Source organism: Motacilla alba, chromosome 14, assembly GCF_015832195.1.
Source record: "Motacilla alba alba isolate MOTALB_02 chromosome 14, Motacilla_alba_V1.0_pri, whole genome shotgun sequence".
NCBI lineage: Eukaryota > Metazoa > Chordata > Aves > Passeriformes > Motacillidae > Motacilla > Motacilla alba.
The window spans coordinates 8089830-8109786 of NC_052029.1; the positions used below are offsets into that span (position 1 = coordinate 8089830).

Genomic DNA, 19957 nt, shown 5'->3' on the forward strand with positions numbered 1-19957 from the left:
CTAGGAGGGAGATAATGTTGAAAATGTGCATTATTTTTCAAATACAGGAATCTTATTATTTATAGTTTAAGAGGTGTTTGATTTATGCATTGACTTTACTTAAAGGAACTGTTGCTCTCGGAAACTACCAAAAGAATGAGCTGAGGTGTGTTTCCTCTCAGATAAAACTGAATTTCCTATCTGCAGCCCAGCAGTCACCTGTCAGTTGCAGAATTGTTAGAATGAGAAATACATTCTTCAGGTTTTTTTTGTCTGAAACACTTGTGTCTTGTACAATATTGCCATTAGCAATGTCATGTTCAGTAAATTATCTGCCTCTGACAGAGCAACAGTGTTTATTTACGCTTTAGATCAGTGATGGTATCTTCAAGAAAAGAGATGGTGTACATGTAGCAACTTCTTGTAATTATTTTTTTACTAAGCCTGGATGATCAGTCTGCCCTCTTCTCAGAAGTTCTGGTTTGTTCCAGCAAATAGGAAACTTTTCCTTATGCTTGGGTGAGAACCTGCCTACAACTTCCCGCTAGTTTAGAGTTTGTGTTGATTTACTTGAAGGTACCATGTCAGAAACTGGAGTGTGTAATCCTCAGTTTTAGTTAAAAATAAGCAAACAAACAAAACCCACAAACCAAACAATCATAAAGAAACAAACAATAAACCCAAACCTCTCCCCTGAGCATTTGAGATGAGCTGGCTTTAACCATTCTGCCTTTAGTTCCAGGTGAGTTTTTCTGTGCAGCTGAAGACTCAAGACATTGGGAAACACCCTTTAAATATGTAAAATTCATTCTTGTCCTGTCATATTTTTAATTTCCACCATAGTAACTCACTATCCCAGATCTGGGCACTGACTCAAGGGCAGAAAGTGCCCATGTCCTGTTTTTGTGGCCAAAGGCTCCCTGAGTGCCAGACAGCTGAGGCTCTGTGCCTCAGTGATCCCATCTCAGCGCATTTCTTGGCCGTGGAGGAGTTCCTCTCTGAAACAATGATGTGCTGTCTGCATCTCCTCTGTCTGTGTGCTCTATGTTTGCTTCCACTAGCTGAAAGGAAGTTGTAGTGTCACAAGAACCTACTTGGCTTTCATTCCATAAGGAAGATAATTTGTTTTGTGTTGTTCTCTTGACTGGGTCAGCAATTATATCATAAAAAGGATACAGCTGCAGTGATTCAAATCAATTAGCCAAAACATTTATCAAGGTACTACAGCCACAAAATCACACAATTAGTGGTGAAGCAGTAACAGCAAGTTTGCCTTTCATCTCAATACTTTTATGGGTTTTTGATTCAGAGAAGTAGAATAGAAAGTTAAATTCTTGAGCATAGGGATAACCCTATTATGAACCCCTCGAGTGACCAATGTAATTGTAAAATATATATTTGCTCAAGCAAATTTTCAAAACTAAGGAATCTTTGGGTAGTGGAATACTACTGCTCCCTTTCAGGGGTGGTGATGGAAGCTCTCAGGCTGCACAGCTGTAATGAGATGTGCAGACAAGCACTGTCCAGGCTCAGGAACTTTCTGCTGCACTGCTCAGCCCAAGACACTGAGAAAGGAGCTTCTTCCTATGGAATGTTCTGCTTACATTGTGTTTGTATTCCACAAAGCTACAGCCCTTAAAAATGCAGTCAAGGAGTCAATAGGAGACCAAAAAGAAATAGATTAATTTCAAATAGCAATCTAAAACCAGTTTTAAATGCTTTTGCTCTGATGTCCTTCTAATGTCTCTTCTAATGTGTGTTATGCAGGAGCTTGCATCTTGAAGCAGGGTACTCTGAGGTTTGGTTACTGCAGATTCAGGCCAATGGCTGAGCCTTCATGGCTAAATTTAAATGCTTTTTTTCTATCAGCCATGACTCTGTTACATGGAGGTCAAGTGCCTCTGTGCCAAAATGTGTTGATATCCTTGTGGCATGTCTTCTGCTCTCAGCATAACCTAAGAATAGTGTAACCGGTCTCCTTAAGCAGCTATTGCATTTTTAAAAATCTTTTTACAGGTTTTACAGAGAGCCTGTATTAGCCTGTAAATTCAGCCTTCAGCCTCCACCAAATAAGATACTGTGGAGGAAAACCTTTCAGCCCTGGGTTCTAGATGCAACAATAAGGTACTTGTTCATATGGTTTATCAGTCTACATTCAGAGATGCTAAAAGTGTAGACAGATTTCAAATGATGATTTAATTGTTTACAAGTGAGTGTTTTCTGCAGCATACAAAAGAGATGAACTAATCCCCAAAGGCTTTTTGATATAACTTGAACAGATGATTTCCTGACATTGTTATATATCCTGGTTTAAGGCAATGAATAATTAGCTATTTAAGTTTAAAAAAAAAATACCTTGAGAGCTAGATGTCAGCTGAAAAGCTGTCAGTAAACTGGGAACAGCTTTGCATGTCAAGTTGATTATAGCAATGAATAAAAGGAATTACAGGAAAATGAACCATGCAGTGTGCAGTTTTTAACTTCAGTCTCCCCACAGTTTCTCCCATCTCATTCTCCAGATTCCTAGGGTGCTTGTGATACTACCAAGCTGTGGAGCTCCCTTTCACAAAATCCTTTACTGTGGGCAAGTTTTTCTTACTCCTCTTCCTCAATGTGCAATGACTTGAAACTTTACATTCAACGATTTCCCCCTCCAGCCCCAAGTGCCATTAATAGCATCTTTTGTCTGAGTTCCTGAAATCTGGAAAGCCACTTACTACACAGCTTCAGTCCCAGGCAGCTGCCTGGGGTCAGGCAGGCAGCTCAGCCTCCCCTGCACATCCTGCAAGCTGCCATGTTTGTCCTCCAGTAGCAGAGATTATTTTATGTTTCCCAAAGTGGCTTGGATGTGTCAGAACAGTTGTTAGGTCTGAGCTGAATGTTTGTGAGATGATGCTGAATTGCAGTAGAGTTGTGGGGCCTTTTATTCACAGCCACAGCCAAAACCAACCCAATGCTCTTGGTCAAAAGGATACTATGGACACACAAGCTAATTAGGATCTTACAAATCTGTTTCATTTAAGCAGATGGGAGTGAATGAATGTCCTTTGAATTATTCAGCTTGAAAATAAAATTGTGCATCTGTATTAAAGTTATGAAATTAGATGGACTGAAATCCTCTGACACCTCCCAGTGTGGAGGCAGCACTGACTGCAGTGCAGGGAATGGAGATGCTTTGGCAGGAATTGAAGGACTCATGTTCATGTCCTTACATGAGCAATTGTCACCGTGCCTTCTGAAGGCCAGTGCAAAATGAAGCTGCTGTAGGGCCATCTGGATGACAATTGCTGTTTACCAACACACAATACCTGTCTGATGTGTGGAAGTGGCAGATTTTGCCTCTGTCATCATTGTGACTGTAGTGAGCCAAAGCAGTGCTGGAAGCCTGTTCCAGAAGAGAGAGGGAGCCTCTCTTGGCAGAGGCAGATGTGCTGTTTATGCAGAGGTGCCTTATTGAAAATAGATTGCAGATGGTGTGACAGCAGTGATGCACAAAAGAAGGGTTAGAGGGAAGGAAAAGAAGAAAAACCTGGAAATTAAGGATGAAGGTGAGAGGTTCCTCACTGACTGCTTCCCCATTCAGGCAGTGAGCAGCAGCTGCTTTGCACTGCAATACTGAAACTCTTTCTTTTGCCTGTGCATGTTTCTTGTCCTGTCATTAAATGTGTGATGTGGAGTAAGGTTTGTTTAAGAATGGTTTGGAATCCTGGGTTTGGGTACTGTTATTGTGTCCCATCTTAGTCCAACATGTTGGCTCCAGGTCATCATTTGGAAATAAATGATCCTTTGGGGCTGCAGTGATTTTCATGGTGGTGCAGCACAAATACAGCAGCAGTGTGCACCAGTGTAGGGTTCAAACCTGAGCTCCTACAGTGTATTACTAAGCACTTGGCTGTTTATGAGGGGCTTAATAGCATCACATGAATGGATTGGTAGCTAAATGAAGGATTGACGAAGCTAATCTCTGTGAGAATCCTCTTTAATGAGTTAATGAGGTGTTCTTATGGGCTCCCTACACACACAGATGCTAATGAGAGTTTTTCTAACTTACCAAGTGATGAAACTTGGATCTGCATCCAGGCTGATAATAAAAATGATGGATAGGTTCTGTTATTTGGGAAAAATATGTTTTAGTTCTGGCATAAAAGCTGCAGACAGGAGCCAAAACTGCTGTTGTACCTGCATATTCTTTATCTTTTCCTGTAGCTTATTGGTAAAACTCAAAGTCTAGTGCTAAACCCTCAATACTTCCAAAGCTGAAAATCAGCAGCTGTACTTTAAAAAAGTAAATTGTCTGTTTCCTCCTTTAAAAATCAGTGTTAACAAATTCTGTTGTTAAAATTTTAATTAAAATTTTTCAAAAAGTTGTTTGTTCGGTCAGGATTTTTTTTTTGGTCATATCTGTTGTTTTGGGTTAGGAATTTTTGTTTGTTTCTTTCTTTAATTTTCTCCTCCCCTGTCATAAAGACTGGAATGCAGTAAGTCCGTGCAGAGGAAGTGTCTGGTCCTAAATGGAATTATCAGGGACTTTAATCCATAACCCCACAATTTTTTAAGCTGTATCAGGGAGACCATAAAAACACAACTTGGTGGGATTTAAGGCATTTGTGTTATTTTTAGTGGTGGGATTTTCTTTTCCTGGCTGTGTTTGTCTGGGAGGTCTCAGCCTCCTCTTGTCAGTGCTCTCCTGCATTCCTGACGCGTGCCAAGGGCTGCGTTGCTGCCACACGTCTCGTTTGGCTCTTGGGCAGCAGGAAATTCTGTTTATTTCAGGGTGGCCAGCAGGGAAGGAGCTGTGCAGTGCGATGGATGACAGGCTGCTGTGGCTGGAGCATGCCAGCCCTGCCTGCCAAGGATCTGGGAGCAGGATCCTGGTGCTGGACGTGTCCCCTTCACCTTACAGCAGCCTTGCAGCCGTCAGACACAATCGAGCTTTAATGCAATCATCAGATTTTGTTGGCGTGCTCTTTAATCCTTGTTCCAGGTCATTAATGAATTTGTTCAATATGACCTCCCCTCAGCTCAATACAGTGCCATTTATCATTATCATTTGTTTACAGTCCTGCAGCCAGTTCTCAATTCCAGGGCTGCGCTTGCCCCTTCCCAAGTCTTTTTGAATTAATTTTTCAATTAGGATTTCGTGAGACACATGTGCTGTCCTGAAATCCAGGAAATATGACCTCCTCTGTGTTCCTTTCATCCACTGCTCTCTAACTCTATCAAAGAACAAATAAAGCAATTAAATTTGTCTGGCAGGCTTTAGTCTGTATGAAGCTATATGGGCTGCTTCTCGTTCTATTACCCTCAAGATTTTTAGCTGGATTTTCTTAAAGCTGATTTTCCCTTGCTTTTCCCTTGCTTTTCCCTTTCCCTCAAGAAAGACCCAGGGTTGTGTTCCTAGCCTCTTGGTGTCCTCAGTTTATTCTTTTGCAAGATCCTTCTCATGAGAATAGCAGGATGGAAAGGCTCAGGGCAGGACCCTGGCTCTGTGCCAGGCTGTGCCCCTCTCTGGGAGGGCCCTGGGTGGTTCAGGAGGGTTCAGACCTGAAGCTGCTGCTCACAGCAGCCTTTGGTGACTCCCCGGTGTGGCTGTCACTGAGCAGCCGTGCTTTGCTTTGAGAGCAGGGACTGCAGGGGTGTCTTTTTCTGTGCGCAGTGCCAAATCTGGTGAAAATATGCTTTCTTTTTGTTGTTGTTGTTATTGGGATTATGCCAACACCACTTAAGCTGGCCCACCACCGTGTCTCTCTCTTTTCCAAGTGCTTTGATGTGGATTTCCAGCTCGATTACCTGCAATAGCTCCAAGTGCAGCACACAGCCCCTGTGCTGACTGGCTGATTTCTGTTCACAGCCCGCCTCAGCTTTGAAACTGGCCCTGCTCTGTTCTCTTCAGCTGCTCCTTTACCTTTGGAACATGTTCCTTACTGTGCAGGCTTTGATTTGCTTCTGGTAACTTGTCTGGAAACTTGAAATTAGCCTGATCTTTAAATTTGGTCAGGGTCTTCTTGCTGATTTTTTACATTGTGTGCTGTGTCAGATAATATTCAGGCAGATTGTTCTCATAACAGATGATGACTGGAATGGTTGTCAGACACGACATTTTTTTCCCTATAAATGCAATGCTTATTCTCTCAAGTGAATTAGTGTCTCCTTCCATGTGCTTTTTTATGTAGCTGTTTAAGACACTTGGTTACTCTATAAATATAGACTCCTCCAGCTCTATTAAAATGTTGCATAAGGACATGTGTAATTTTTACTTTTTTTTTTTTTCCCTTTCCATCTCTAGAACTACAAATAACCCACATCCATGAGTGTAATTACGCTCAAAATCATACCCAGGCTGGACCTCCTGGGGTGCCCTCTTGGAGGCTTCCATAGCAGCATCTGCTGGGGAAGTGGGCATGAAGCTGTGGTTCACAGCAGCGAGGGCGTGTGGGGCCTTCAGAGATGAGCTGGGGCATGGGGGAAAAAGATCTTTGTCAGCAGCATCCGGTGCACTTTGCCATCTCTAAGCAACCCACTTATATTGATCCATTAGATTAGTCCTCCTTGTCATTTTTCACATTTGCATTTTATGCTGAAATTCGTTTGCTACCTGAAACCAACTGTGCAGTTTGTTAGAACAACTGAACAGTGCAGCAAAGCTGTGGCTCCTGCCAGCTCTTAATAAATTATTAAGGAAAGCAGGACAGTTGACCCTTGCTGTGAGTTGGTCAGATGTATCATTCTTAAGCGCAGATTTGGAAGTGGTGTTGGAGCAGCTGTGCTGTATTGAGGTGTCAGGGCTGAAAGATAAGTGTGCCTGGAGTTAATAAGTGAAAACATGGACTGTCTGATGCTCGTACCTGTGAGACAGCATGTCTGGCCTGCGGAGCTGACACATTCAAAATGTCAGAGCAGGGCTGGGACAGCAGCATCTCGGTGGCCAGGCACATTTACAGACACCTGGGGAAGCTCCCTGCTGCCATCAGTGTGCTGCAGTCGCTGGCCCTGGCTATGTTCACAGGTCTGTGCTGAGCTGGCTGCAGCAGATACTTTTCAGGTGGTAAAAGACACTGAAGATAGGAATAATTCCGGCTTCATTTGTAACTGGAACAGTAATAGACAGAAGATTCAGTGTGTGACTTAAATGTTCAGTAAGATTGGATGGATTTATTTTGGGTAATGGTTTTTATGGAGGTATTAGGGAGTTCTGGGCACTGACTGTTATTGTAAGCTAAGGCATAGTAGGTGTTGCTGCAGTTTAGGTTTTGTAAATGACTATAGTCTTCTGTACAGCTCCTGCAGACAAGAGAACAGTTTTATCTTCACTGAAAAGCAAGGAACTAGCAGGTCTTGGATTTAACTGAGCTGCTCTTCCACTGCTGGAAAAGCATGTGATTGTTCATTGAGGAGGAGACACAGACCCTCAGATTTTTGGCTTCGAAGGAGCTATACAGATTTATTTTACTAGCCAAGGATTAGAACAGTTTGTACCAAAGCCATCAGCTATTAAAGGCTGCAGTTGTTTCTGGTGGCAAAATATCCAGAGTTGGGATAGACAGGGGAGGAGAGGTGGTGGGGTAGCCCTGTATGTGTGGGAGTGTTTTGATTGTCTAGAGCCTATATTTTATACTCAGGGGTGTTGCCCAAGCAGTACTTTTATAGAGCTGATCTGAATCTTAAATTTTGGTGGGTGTCCTGGATTAAAATGCCCTCCCATCCTTTGCAACTTCTCAGCAAACTAGTTGAGAAAATGATCTTGAGTAAATACATTTTCACCCCGTGGTTTGTGTTTAGTTAGGATCAGTTCTGCAATTTGGCCACACAAACAGTTCATTTGTCAAAATTAAGGGCTGGCAGAAGCCACGTGGGCTCATGTTGCTGCTGAAGAGCAGGTTGGTTAAGCTGTGCACCAGTGAGGCTGTTGGCAGCGAGGGCAGCTCGTTGGTTTGGAGCAAGCAGCCTCTGCCCACTCTGGTGGCCTGAGAGCTCACAGGAGCTGCAGGACCACCCAGCACCTCTGACTGGGGCTCTTCCACATCCACATCTTGTCACTGCACTGCCACTCAGACCACCCTGGAAATGCTCACTCTTTGCAGACATCGGTGCAGCTTCTGATGGTGGGCAATGTGATGAAAGCCAGCTCTGCAAGACCATTTTCTGCGTGACTGCAGGATTTCCTGTACCTTGCCCTGCAGCTCGTGCCCCAGCTGGCAGGACTGGCACTGCTGGGAAGTCACTCTTCCCCAAATAAGTCAGCATGTGAGATAGCTGGTGGTGCAGAGGCAGCTGTTAATGTGACTTGTAGCTAAGGGTTACAATTAAGGTTACTGAACACTTCCTGTAATTAGAGCCTGTGCTTCAGTGCAGGGACATGTCTGCAGGGAAACTCCGTGCCTTGGTGCCCTGGCTGCTGCTCCAGGGCACTCGTGTCACCACCATCCTTAGGGTGTGTGGGAGGTTACCTGACTTGTGCTCCCCCTCACTAGTGGAGAGGTGGCAGAAATGCAGGGAAATGGCAGTCCAGGCAGTCCCTCCAAATCCTCTTGTTTTGGTTTACTTTTCATTTCTGTGAATGTACAAAGGTTTTGAGCCACATTCCAGTGTAGGATAAAAACCACAGGCTGACAGGCTAACAAACCTCTGGGTCATAAAATGAGTCAGCAGAAGAGACAAAGCGACAGTGCCCTGGGATAGCTGTAATCCTCAACTGCAAATTGTAAAAACAACACTGCCCACACAGGGAGCTGCTGTTCCGTGCTCCTGCCTTGCAGGCTGCAGAGCAATTGGAGACAACATGTGAAATGTCACTTTTAGGTGAGCATTTTGTATTTTTGTCTGAACCTGTGGTTTCATGGGAAGAAGTATTTGGTATTGGTGCTGGCATTTGTTCCTGCTACTTGCCTTCTTACCCTGTCCTAACTGCTGGTTCTTCCTTGGTATCCTCCTGCTCCTGCCTTTGCTGGCCACCTCTGCTGCACCAGCACAGCTCTCTTTGCCTAGTGGCATGAGCTGACTGAAAGAACTGATTCAGCTGTAAAGTGACATAGATCAAATCAATAAAACTAAAAAAGAGCTTTACAAGTCAGTTCTCCTGTGTGTCTCAGGATCCAGCTGCACAAAACCTGGAAAACCTCCTTCAGTGCAAGTGCTGAGGTTCTGGGGTGAGGACACCTGTGACTGGCACTGCTGCTGGGGGCCATTGTCTTGTGCCAAGCCACACACAGATCTGTGCTGCCTTCAGGGGTGGAGAGAAGTGACTAGAAATGAGTGAAAATTGCTCATCAAGTGTAAAAAATCCTTTGAAGTTTCTGCCCCACTCACCAAAGCTGAACAGAGCTGCACAGGAACTAAAGGTGAGCAGTCCAGAAGTGATGGGAGGGGCAGTGAGCAGGAGGTTTGTCTGCAGGAACAGGTCCAGTGCAGCCAGCAGCACTTGGAGTCTGAGCCCTGGGCTTTCCTGCAGTCAGGCTGAGGTCCTGCATGATCAGCAGATGGAGTTACCACAGTCAAACCCGGTGTCTCTTGAAACTGCTGGAAAAACATCTTTTGTGGCATGGGGGAGAGGCATGTCTTGTGGTCAAGGTCCTAGACTTTGATGGTTTCTCTCATATTTCCCACGTGACTTTGGAATACTTGGCTTATTTGTCTGTACCTCAGTTCCTCCAGCCCTTCCTATCCTTTAGTTTTGTTTTGGGAAAGTTGCAAAGTATTTGAAAACATGTGTATTTCCTTTATGGGAGTGAGACATTAACCCACGATGAAAGACATAGTGGCCAAACCCCAGAGCTGGGTTGCTGTTCTCAGTGTCACCTTTCAATAGTAAACACAGTCTTACCCTGATCAGTCTTTACAGGTGATCAATGTGTCAGGCTGTTTATACAGCACTGTCATAGAGTTTACACTCCAATCCCACTACAGATTTCATTTGATCACAAGCACTGGAGATTAATGATTCATAGCACTTGAAAAATGGCAGTCTGAAATTTCAGATGGGATGATTGCTGTTGTCCCTGGGGTTTAGTTATCACAGCTCTTGTGGTTCTGTGTCAGGCTGCTGAAACCTGCTAGAATTAAAGTAGAACACACACAGACCAACCAAAACTTTGCTTGGAATGGTGCCAGTTATTCTGCTGTTTTTTCTGAGTGTTTCTGGGTGATAATTTGCTCTCTTGCCTTTCATTAGCAACTAATAATCAATGAGGGCAGGCAGGTTGGACAAAGCACAGATGTTGTACCTTTAAAAAAAGAAGTGTGTACCCTCATCCCTCACATGTGGGCTATTCCTGGGTATATTGTCATCCATAACTGTGCATCAGGCCATGCACAGGAGCTGGAGGAGAGCTCTGGGATTTACCAAAATATGGCATTTATTTGGCACTAGTGATAGGCAGATGATTTTAAGAACGTGCCTCTTCCTGCAACAAGAGTGAAAATCTTTCTGAATTTGGGCTTGAATTTTAAAACTATTTTGCTGTTGAAAATCAAATTTGACTGTATTTATGACCTCCCACCTTCTTTGTCCTCCTCAGCTTCCTTATTGCCCTTGCTTAAAGAGGAGAATTGGGATGTATTCCCTGCAGTTGTGTTTTGAGGACCCTCAGGTTGGCTCCAAGAGCTGTCCTGAGTGTACCTGTAACTGCACAGGTGGAGTGGGCAGCTGGGAACGGGGTGAAAGAAAACACCTCTGTGCAGGGCAGAGGTGGCATCCAGAGACAACCCAGCCACATCCTTTCATTTCAGTCAGTGGAGTGCAGGCTGGGAACATTGAACTGCAGTTGGGAGAAAGGTCTGGGTTTTTTCCTATCAACATCTCTAGCAAAAATGCAAAAAAATGTGAGCTGTGCAAGGAGTTAACCTGGATTGTTCATACCTTTGCCTGTAAAAACCAAGCTTCGTTTCTTTTTCCTCTGATAATTTCTAAGTGAATGTGACATTTTAGTGTTGTTTGTTCTAATGATGGGGCAAAACAATCCCCCTTGCAATGCTGCACAATGGTGACTGCACAAGTGAATACAGCTCACCACAGCCAAAATGAGGGGGGAAATAAACAGGAAAAACTGTAGATCACAGGCCTATGCTGATGCGTGGTGAAATAATGCCATTCAAACCCTGGTTTATATTTACAGCTTTCATTGGCCAGGAAGCTTTGGAAATTAGTAATTAACATAAGAAATCCATTCTATTCAGGAAATGTTGGACTGAGTCTGTCTAGCTTTTAAATAGTCTTGAAGCCTTATCTCTTGCAGAAATTCCCTGATCTTTCCAGGATGTTTTATACATACAGTAGCTACTTCCTCTTACGGAAGTATTGTCATTTGGAAGTGAACAGTGCATGTTGAAAAAGCTTTTGTCTGTAGTCAGATTGGCACCGACTGAGAAAATCCAGATGATCTCCCAAAGGGGAGCCTGTGCAGCTGAGCTGTTCTTTGTTACAGCAGCATTTTGCTTCTTATTTAAACACCCTTTGTATTCTGTCTGCCCCACACACCTGCTAGTGTTGTGATCCTCCTGCTCTGATACAAATGTGAGTGGCACAATGGAGGACAGTGTTGTGACCAAACTAGCATTGCTTAAGAGTCCAGCTGCGAAATGGATGAGTTTATCTCAGCTAAGTGTATACAAGATGAGCCGTGAGTGTTGCCATCATTTGTTTTAGAGCAAGGCAGTCCAAGGACAAGAGTCCTCTCACCTTCAGATGATTTCTTTCCTCCTCTAGCTTAGTTGATGACATTTGGATTTCATTGAGGTTTCTCAGTTTCCTTCCACTCTTGGTGTTATTTGGCCAGTTGTCAGATAATATCTACTACATCTGTGTCATAATGGTGCCCTGGTGTTAAATGTAACCTTTCATCAGCCTGTTTTGAGTTAGCAGTGTGACAGAGGTAGTCATGGGCTTTTTCACCTGTGCACCTTGTGCTGCCTGACCCATGGCTTGCTGACTGGAGGAAAGGTGTGTCAAGGCTTTCAAGGCAAATTTCCTCCTTAACCTTTTTTTCCTGGGTTGATAGCTTGTTTTTTCTTTAGTATATTTATACTGATTGTTAAAAGCTGCTTTATAGGCAGAATTAAAAGTAAAAGGAATATTTTACTTTTCTTGGAGGAAGCCCCATTTTTTTTCCATTCTGTTCTGTGATTTAGCCAGAGTGAGAATCTCAATGGCTCCAAATCCAAAATTACTCTCAGGAGCCTGATAATCTGATAGACAAAAATTTTCTAAACTTAAAGTGTCTAATTGAGACAGATGTGATGGATTTGAGAGAGCACCATTGACCTGGTTCCGCTCTGTTAGGCTTTCCAATTAAACAGGATGTGGAGAGCAAGACCTTGCAGAGTAATACCTGGAGCAGCAGGACTGAGGTTTTAAATGTTCCTTATACTTTAAAAGATGTGCTTTTAAAGATTTTGCTTGAGTGCTAATCCCAGAACACTAATGACGGAGTTTCCTACAGAGATGTTATCTCTTGCTAATCTTTTAATTAACAGGCTAAATAGACGATTTTGTGCTTTTGTGTTTAGAAGTTTTTTAATGAGGTTTGAATCCTCTGGCCAAGCTAAGCTAAGAGTTTGGATTTTGGCACCAAGGAAGATGCCACACTGCAAAAAAATGTACAGTGCACTTGCATTATAATGTGCAGAACTGGAGAGAAGCTTTAATTAGGAAGAAACATAATGGAAAACAAAATAACCACAGCTAACTGCAGCTGTTGAGAAGAAATATTTGGCCAAGGATGTGCCCAACCCTTTCACCATCAAGTCTTGATCAACTTTCTGAAAAGGTCTTAATGCCTTGAAATTACAGGAGCACCAGTCAAATATTAGTCTGATCTAAAACCAGTCAGCTGTAATCTAAGAATTGTAAAAGAGAATCAGATCAAAGATGTGAGGGCCTGCACATGGCCCTCTGGTATACCCCTCTTACTGCAACTTTTTTTGCTCATCCAAATATTGTAGAGATTCTGTAAGTTCTGTGTGATTTCCAGATGTATAGAAAAGTGGTAAATCTTAAAAGAAAATAAAACTATCCTTGTTCAAGCAGGTGTGTTTGTTCCTGATCTCACTTCTTTGGACCAATATCAGCTCAGAACACCTTCTTTTCCACTATTCCAGAGTAATGGCTGTTTCTGTCTGCTCTCTTTGTAGATTGAACCTCCTAGTCCCTACACCAGCTTGGAGACTCAGGTTAGTACTACCCCCCACCCCACTTCTTTCTGACAAGAGATTCTCTGAAGGAGAGGGCTGGGCTGGTGTTGCCCACCATCTTTATGGTGTTTACTGCTGGTGGTGTCCCTGGAGAGGGTGCAGCTGCAGCGGGAGCTCCTGGCATGACTGGCTGGGCAAGGAGAGAAGCAGCTTCCTGACAGGAAGCAGCAGGTGCAGGTGGTGAGGAAGGACCTGGTGTGAAGCTGGACAGCAGCAGAATTAACTTGTATGTCTTGGAGGAGAGGACACAGTCCTCAAGGCAGAGTGAGCACCTTTTCATGGTGTTCTCATTTCTTTTTGTGTATTCTGCTTCCCAGCCTTTTTTCAATTCCTGCTGCTGGTGTTACTCTCAAGCACTTGTGCTGCTGATTTTTTCTTTAGACATTACAATGAAAGGTAATGAATCTGTGGAGCTGCCTGGCACCAGAAGGTCAAAGTGACAGAAGGGATTTTACAAAGTCACTGATGCTTTGATTTGTGTTTTCTAACAAGGCAGCATCATTGATTTCCATTCTTGCTGATCTTTGGGAGACAGCAAGGGCTATGGAACTTGCATACTGAAGATGAGTGTTTATTCAGAACACATTTCCAATGCCCCTGAGTGACTGCATAAATATTTCTACCTTTGTCTTCTGCTGGCCTTTCTCTGGAGAAAGCTTTTGACTGTTTTGTTATTTGTTTCAACAAGCCTACTACATCTATTTTATGGACCTCACTTCAGAGCCAAGTCCTTGTGAGTCAAAACTGACAAGGAAGGATCACACAGAGTTTGTTAAATACAGTGGCATTAGAAAGTGGTATCAAAATACAGTGTATGCAATAAAGTACTGATCTGTGCATGCTGTTGAACTAGAAATATACAGTAATAATGAAGACTTACATTATTACTGACTTGAAATAGTGTAAGAACACAAGTTTGTGTTAGTGAAGGTGCTAGGGGAGAATGCACATGTGAATATGAGCAAGAGAACTTTTCATTTGGAGGAGAAGGAAGTGACAAAATCATCAGCTCCAGCTGCTGTGAGTTATGGCTGAGGAGGTGCCTTCAGCCCCAGTAGAGCTCCTCCTTATCCTGCCCTGCCAGCCTGCATCCTCTCTGACCTGCATGGCATTCCCATTAGCTCTTTGCTAAGACCCCCAGCAAGACTGCCAGTCCCAAAGTTTCTGTATTTTCAAGGGACCTTAATATTGTTGGGGTCAGGGAAGGCGGAGATGTATTATTTAATAAATAATAAAGGTAGAAATTAAGTGTATCCTCTTATGTATTGGTATTTCTGTCAGTGTTACTGAAAACCACATTTGCTTCTGAAGCCATTTTCTGTAGAAAGCTGTTTTCTTCTGATGTTGAAATAGATGAGGAGAGTCAAAACTTCTTATAGGCAATGATTTGTGTCCCAAAGTGTTGTAGACTGAGGGACATGCAGGAGCTGAGACAAGAAGGTGTACTGGAGTAGGGAGGGAACAGGTTGTCTCTCTGTGAGAGGCAGAAGTACATCTGGAGAACCTTCTCAGCTGAAGATCCGGGTGCAACTTTGGTTTCTAGGGATGTATTTCTCTTTACCTGAAGTGGTCAAAAACATTCAGATTAACAGTGGAAGTTGATGGTTTACATCCTGACTAAGAAATTAGCAGTCTTAGCATCAAGTGTCTCTGCTGTGAAAAAGCACTTTGAGAAGAATAACACCAGCAGCTTTAATGTTTTACAGACTTGAACAGGGTGTTAGCTCCTATGGTTAGTAAAGAATCTCCAAATTTGCAGAAGTTTCCTGCATGCTTTATCCTCCTCCTTTTTCTTTGGGGGCAGATGGGAGCAGAGCATTGCACTGCATTCATTTGAGTAGACTGATGAGCAGCTTCTCTGCTGGGTGGTTTCCTGCACAATCTTGGCATGAATCAGCTCATTTGAGAGTTTTTCTCCACTGCCTTCTGGTTACCTGTCTCGCCTTGGTTTGGTTGGTATTTTGAATGTTGACATTTCAAACCCATGCTGTGTTCTGGAGGCCTTCTCATGAATTTTTCATACAATTTCCCCTCCTTTCCCTGGTCTTTCAATCAGCCATACAGCTGTTGAAAATTTTACAGGTATGGCTGCAAGTGGCCTTCTGAAGAGAGAGTGGGTACTCTTCCAGTGTGCTCAGCTTCAGCAGATCTCTTTGAACTGCCATATAAAAACATATTCTGGTTTGTGTGCAAATGAAGAGAGGGAAATATTGACTTGAGAGCTAAGCAAGTGCTCTCCCTGATATTTTTCCAAGAAAAAGATGCACAATTCCCTCATATTCTCTCTTTTAGAGGCTTATCAAAGCAGTTTGTTCAAATTGAACCTGCCAAATCACACTACTTGGGCTAATCAAATAGCAGTGTAGTGGGGATCAGTGTAATTCACTAATACCTACCTGTGCTGGGACAGTTTGTCACAACTTTATACAGCCAGGTAAGTTTCTATTCTTCCTGGTTTAATCTTCTTTCCCCGAGATGTGATTATATAGCTCACAAACAGCAGTACTTTAGCTTTTCTCATGTTTAATGGTGTGTAAAAAGCATGAAATTTGGTGCAACAGATTAACAACTACTTAATCATTTATGTTCAAGGGAGAGGCAAATTTATTTGCAGTGTGTTGCAGGTGATTCTCATCTAGGGTAAAATGCAGAAACTTGGTCTTAATTGGAAAAAAACCAAACATATAAAGACAAGCCTCCCATTTCCTATCTCTAAATCTCACTGTGGGCTAATGCCAAATCCAGATACCCCTGAGGTGTTTGATAAGGTCACATCGGGATTCTTTTGGAGGGCTCAGGCTTGTTTGCCTGCACTATCACACAAAGAGAAATTGAGCAAACTCTGGGATGAAGCAAACAATGAGAGAATGAAAGCTGTTTTCAGCAGCTTAGATGTTTATACATTACATCTGAAGCAGCTGTGACTGTTTGTGACTCCTTTTCTCATGATTTCAGAAGTTATCTCCGTTAATGAGATTGTGGCTGTTTCCATTTTGCACTTCCCATCCTCCATTTCACAGAAATAGCAGGAGCCAAATGGGACAGCTTTAGCAGCAGTTAGCCCAGAGATAAATTTTGGCCTGGTTTTCCATTCCCTTGGAGCAGTGGAGTTTGTTATTGTCTTTGTGTTACAAAGGTGGTTGTTGCTGTCCTTCCAAAGCTGGGGCTCTGTGCCTGTTACGAGCTGTGTGATGGGATGCTGGGGAGCCCTCCAAGGCTGGCTGGTACAGGAGCATGGAATATTGCACCTGGCAGAGGGAAAGGGGCCCTGTGCAGCTGAGGGATGAGTAAGCAGTGCAGCTGTGGCAGCTCTGACCTCTGCCCTCCCCTGTGTGAGGTGAACCTTGCCCTGTGCTGGCTCAGCCTGGCAGTGCCCAGCGCCTGCCCTGAGAGCTGCTCTCTGAGGGCTGTGGGCTAAGCCTGGCAGATGTGCACCCTCGTGGCTGGGTGGGACAGGGTTGGTTTTGTGTCTCTTGGAACTACTTTGAGTTTTATTGTTACCTCACGTGTTAGAAACCTGGGTATTTTTTCAGTTTTATTAAATATTAGTGGAAAAAACCCCATGAATCCAGGAAGCCTGGAGCCTGTAGAAAAATAATGTCTTGCAGTTTTTGTGACAAGATAATTGTGATTGGTAACACCACAAGGATGGAATCTTTAGTAGAATCCTGTTGTGAAGATAAAGGAAACTTCCAGGGTAATTGCTTTTCAGAATGCAGATAAATATTTTTCTTCCAAAGCATTAGTTTGGGGGGTGAGGAGGGATCCATGCCAGTCCATGATGTGCCAAGGCAAGTAGAGACCTGACCTGTTAAGGGGACATGGCCACTGGGGAAAATTCTGCAATTTCTGGTGGTGACTGTGCACACGGTAATTGAGGATTTTGCACTCAGCTGTCAAAATGAAGAGGAAACAGCATGTTTTCCTTCCTGCTGAGGAACATGAAAATACAAGTAGAATTCATGAGCTTCCCTCTGAAATCTTCATAAAGCAGTCCCCACAGAAGCATCCACTGCAATCAAATTGCTGAGCTGCTGTTCTCTAATAATCAGATACACTGATTTTGGCAAAGATAAGCCCAGAAACACAGTGGCTAGAAATGTCCCCATTGTTAAATCACACAGGAAAGAGTTTAGGTATTACAAGGGGAATACATCATCGAATGTGTCTGCTGAGTGGGTCTCTTTTGGATACAGGTGGAAAATTGCCTGCAGCATTATCTGGGTGTTATTTGCACTGAAGATACTGAGGTACAATCTCATGCAGTATTTTGGGAGGTTTTAAATTCTCCTACAGACACTGTGTAACTTTTGTTACCTACAGTCCTTGTATGGGATTCAGCCATGGACACAGAATGGAAGCACTTAATGGCTTTGAACTTGCACCTATGAACAAACTGAGAAGTCTGGCATTGAAGGCCACTGGAGTTCTTTGCAACAGTCTGTTGCATAAAAGGCTACACACTGTGTGTTGGAAACCTTCTTCCAATGCTGGGAAGCTTGAATTTTATATGAAGCATCTTTTAAAAATTAATTTTTTTTAAAAAAAAAGGCTTACATAAAAAACTTATATAAAGGCTTTCTAATTTATGTAAGAAAAAAACCAGCACCTGTCAGCTCACAGTGACCTGGGTGTTTGTAATAACGTAATTCCTTTCTGTTGTTCTTTGCAGGGTGTTTGATATTTTCAGCATGTTTTCAGTCTGCTTGGTGCTTGTAAAAGCTGTCCCATGGACAGGGCTGAGAATGAAATCTCCTCTGTGGGAGCTGCAGCCTGGGCAAAGTTCCCAGAGCCAGCACATGCAGAAGGGAACTTCTGTGATGGACAGGAGGGCATTTTCTACTCTTACCTGAGCTCTGCAGCCACAGCTTGCTATGCATCCTTGCTCTCATTTAATTAAGCCTGAACTACAGCTTGTATTCTCTGCATGTCAGCTCTGGGTTGGATTTCTTTTTGTTCCCAGAAGCATTCCTGAGCTGTCCAGTGCCTTGCCTTGCCCTTCTATATGCTTATTTGATAAAACATACTTGTCTTTTCTATAAATGGGCAAGTTTTAATTGTCCCGAAGTCCATTCAAGCGTGATGAAGCCTCAGGAACATGGAGTGTTCTTATGCAGTTGTCTTTAATTATGAGTATTTTTAGCAGTGCACCTACCAAAGCCTTATGCTTCCAAGGTATGATTTTAAAAAAATTAGGGAAATGGTGATATTTCCCAGCAGTACCCTTTTAATTTGTACTGCACTCAAAATGCTTAGCAGCAATAGCTAGGTTTGGTGAAGGAAAGAAAATTGAGTTCTGTGCTTGTCTGTTTTTATTGTATAGGGCAAATTGGCAAAAAGGAAGATATACAAATTATAAAGTATCTAAATTATGTTAATTATAATCAATTGCTCTCAGAACCAAATGTGTCATTCTGGTTCTGTTTCTGCTGTACTGTAAAGCTATTCTGTGCTGTTACACTCTGCACTTCAAATGACATCACAGAACAGGAAAAATCTTGATTTTTCAGAGTAATGGTTGTGGAGATAAAACATAAAATATTAATATTTGATAGCATGAGGTCTGGCTAATTGCTTAAATAAAGCTCTAAGGCACATCTTTGCTCATAACAAATAGGCAGTTGTACTAACAAAAATATTTGGAGACTAATTGAATGCTTGGGTATCTGTTTAATTTCTTTAATTGAAATAAATGAAGTTGTTCTGATAAATATATCTAGGAATAAAGAAGTACTTCAAATCTCACTGGTTGCAAATACAGTACATATTTGTGACAGTTGCAGTGTTGAAGTGAGGGCTGTAAAGGATTTTAGTGCTGCTTCCTTTTTCCTGTGTGTCACTTGCTGTCAGAACCTCAAAACAAGAACTCGCCTGTTATTTTCCAGTCGTGTGCTGGGTGGGTCCCATTCATCCCCTGCCAGGCTAGCACTGCAGAGCATGCTGAGTCACCAGCACCCAGTGAGCAGTGAGGAAAATGCGAGTTCACTTGCCAGGGTGAAGGTTGTGCAGCAGGCAGGACAGAAAGCTGTGTGCAGGTGACCTGGTTCACGTTACCCTCTGTTTTCTGCCCAGCATTTCTTGAAAACTATCTGGGATGCATTTTACTTCAGGGTTGGTCTGAAATGTGGGGTCTGTGTTTTATTTCATTTTCTGTCACAGCTGCAGCTGCACACAACTGAAAAGGCTTTTGTGATGCTGCTTTTTTCCCCCCACACACACTCCTGCAATTTTCCTCAGGTTATGCTGGGACTAGACCTCCGTGGCATAAATAGCTTTTACGTAGCAAAGTGATTTAAAGTGTTAATTCCATTATTGGGATGGAAAAGCACAGCACAAAAAATAAAAATGCACTAGGAATGTCTTACAAACAATCAGATAATAATTGGATAAATATAGACGTGCACAGCTGTGTTTTACATGCAGCAGTTTCCAGATCTAGTTACAATAATTTTGTAGCAGGGCAGCTTTGAAGTGGCTGTGCCCATTCCATGTAACACACTGAGAGTTTTGTCTGTTTCTGTAATTGCCCCTCCCTTGAGTCCTGGAGCCCCCAGCACAGGGAGACCCCGCTCCTGGAGCTCTTGTTCCCAGTGCACAGGAGTGGGATGAGTTATGTGGAAGATTCTTTTGCTCACTGCCTGGGCTGCTGCACAGATCACATGGGCATTTTTCACATTCACCTTCCTCCTCCTCTGCCTCGTTTTACAGCCCTGTTGATGTAGCTGTGCAGTCCCTGGAGTCGGGCTCACTGTCAGAGCTCCCCAGTATCCCTCGGTGGGGAATTAACTGGGCT

The 19957-nt window shown here is 43.1% G+C and overlaps 1 protein-coding gene across 5 annotated transcripts in view; it reads left to right on the forward strand.

Annotated features, from left to right (window-relative positions):
• The window catches only part of XYLT1 (xylosyltransferase 1), a 179360-nt gene that overhangs the window by 30799 nt on the left and 128604 nt on the right, over positions 1 to 19957 (forward strand). For 3 of the 5 annotated variants that reach the window (XM_038151854.1, XM_038151853.1, XM_038151857.1), the window contains exon 2: positions 13105 to 13143. The exons of the other annotated variants lie outside the window; for them this stretch is intronic. In XM_038151854.1, the coding sequence (XP_038007782.1) occupies positions 13105 to 13143 (39 nt within the window). The remainder of the gene's footprint in view (positions 1 to 13104; positions 13144 to 19957) is intronic. 5 annotated transcript variants of the gene reach the window in all.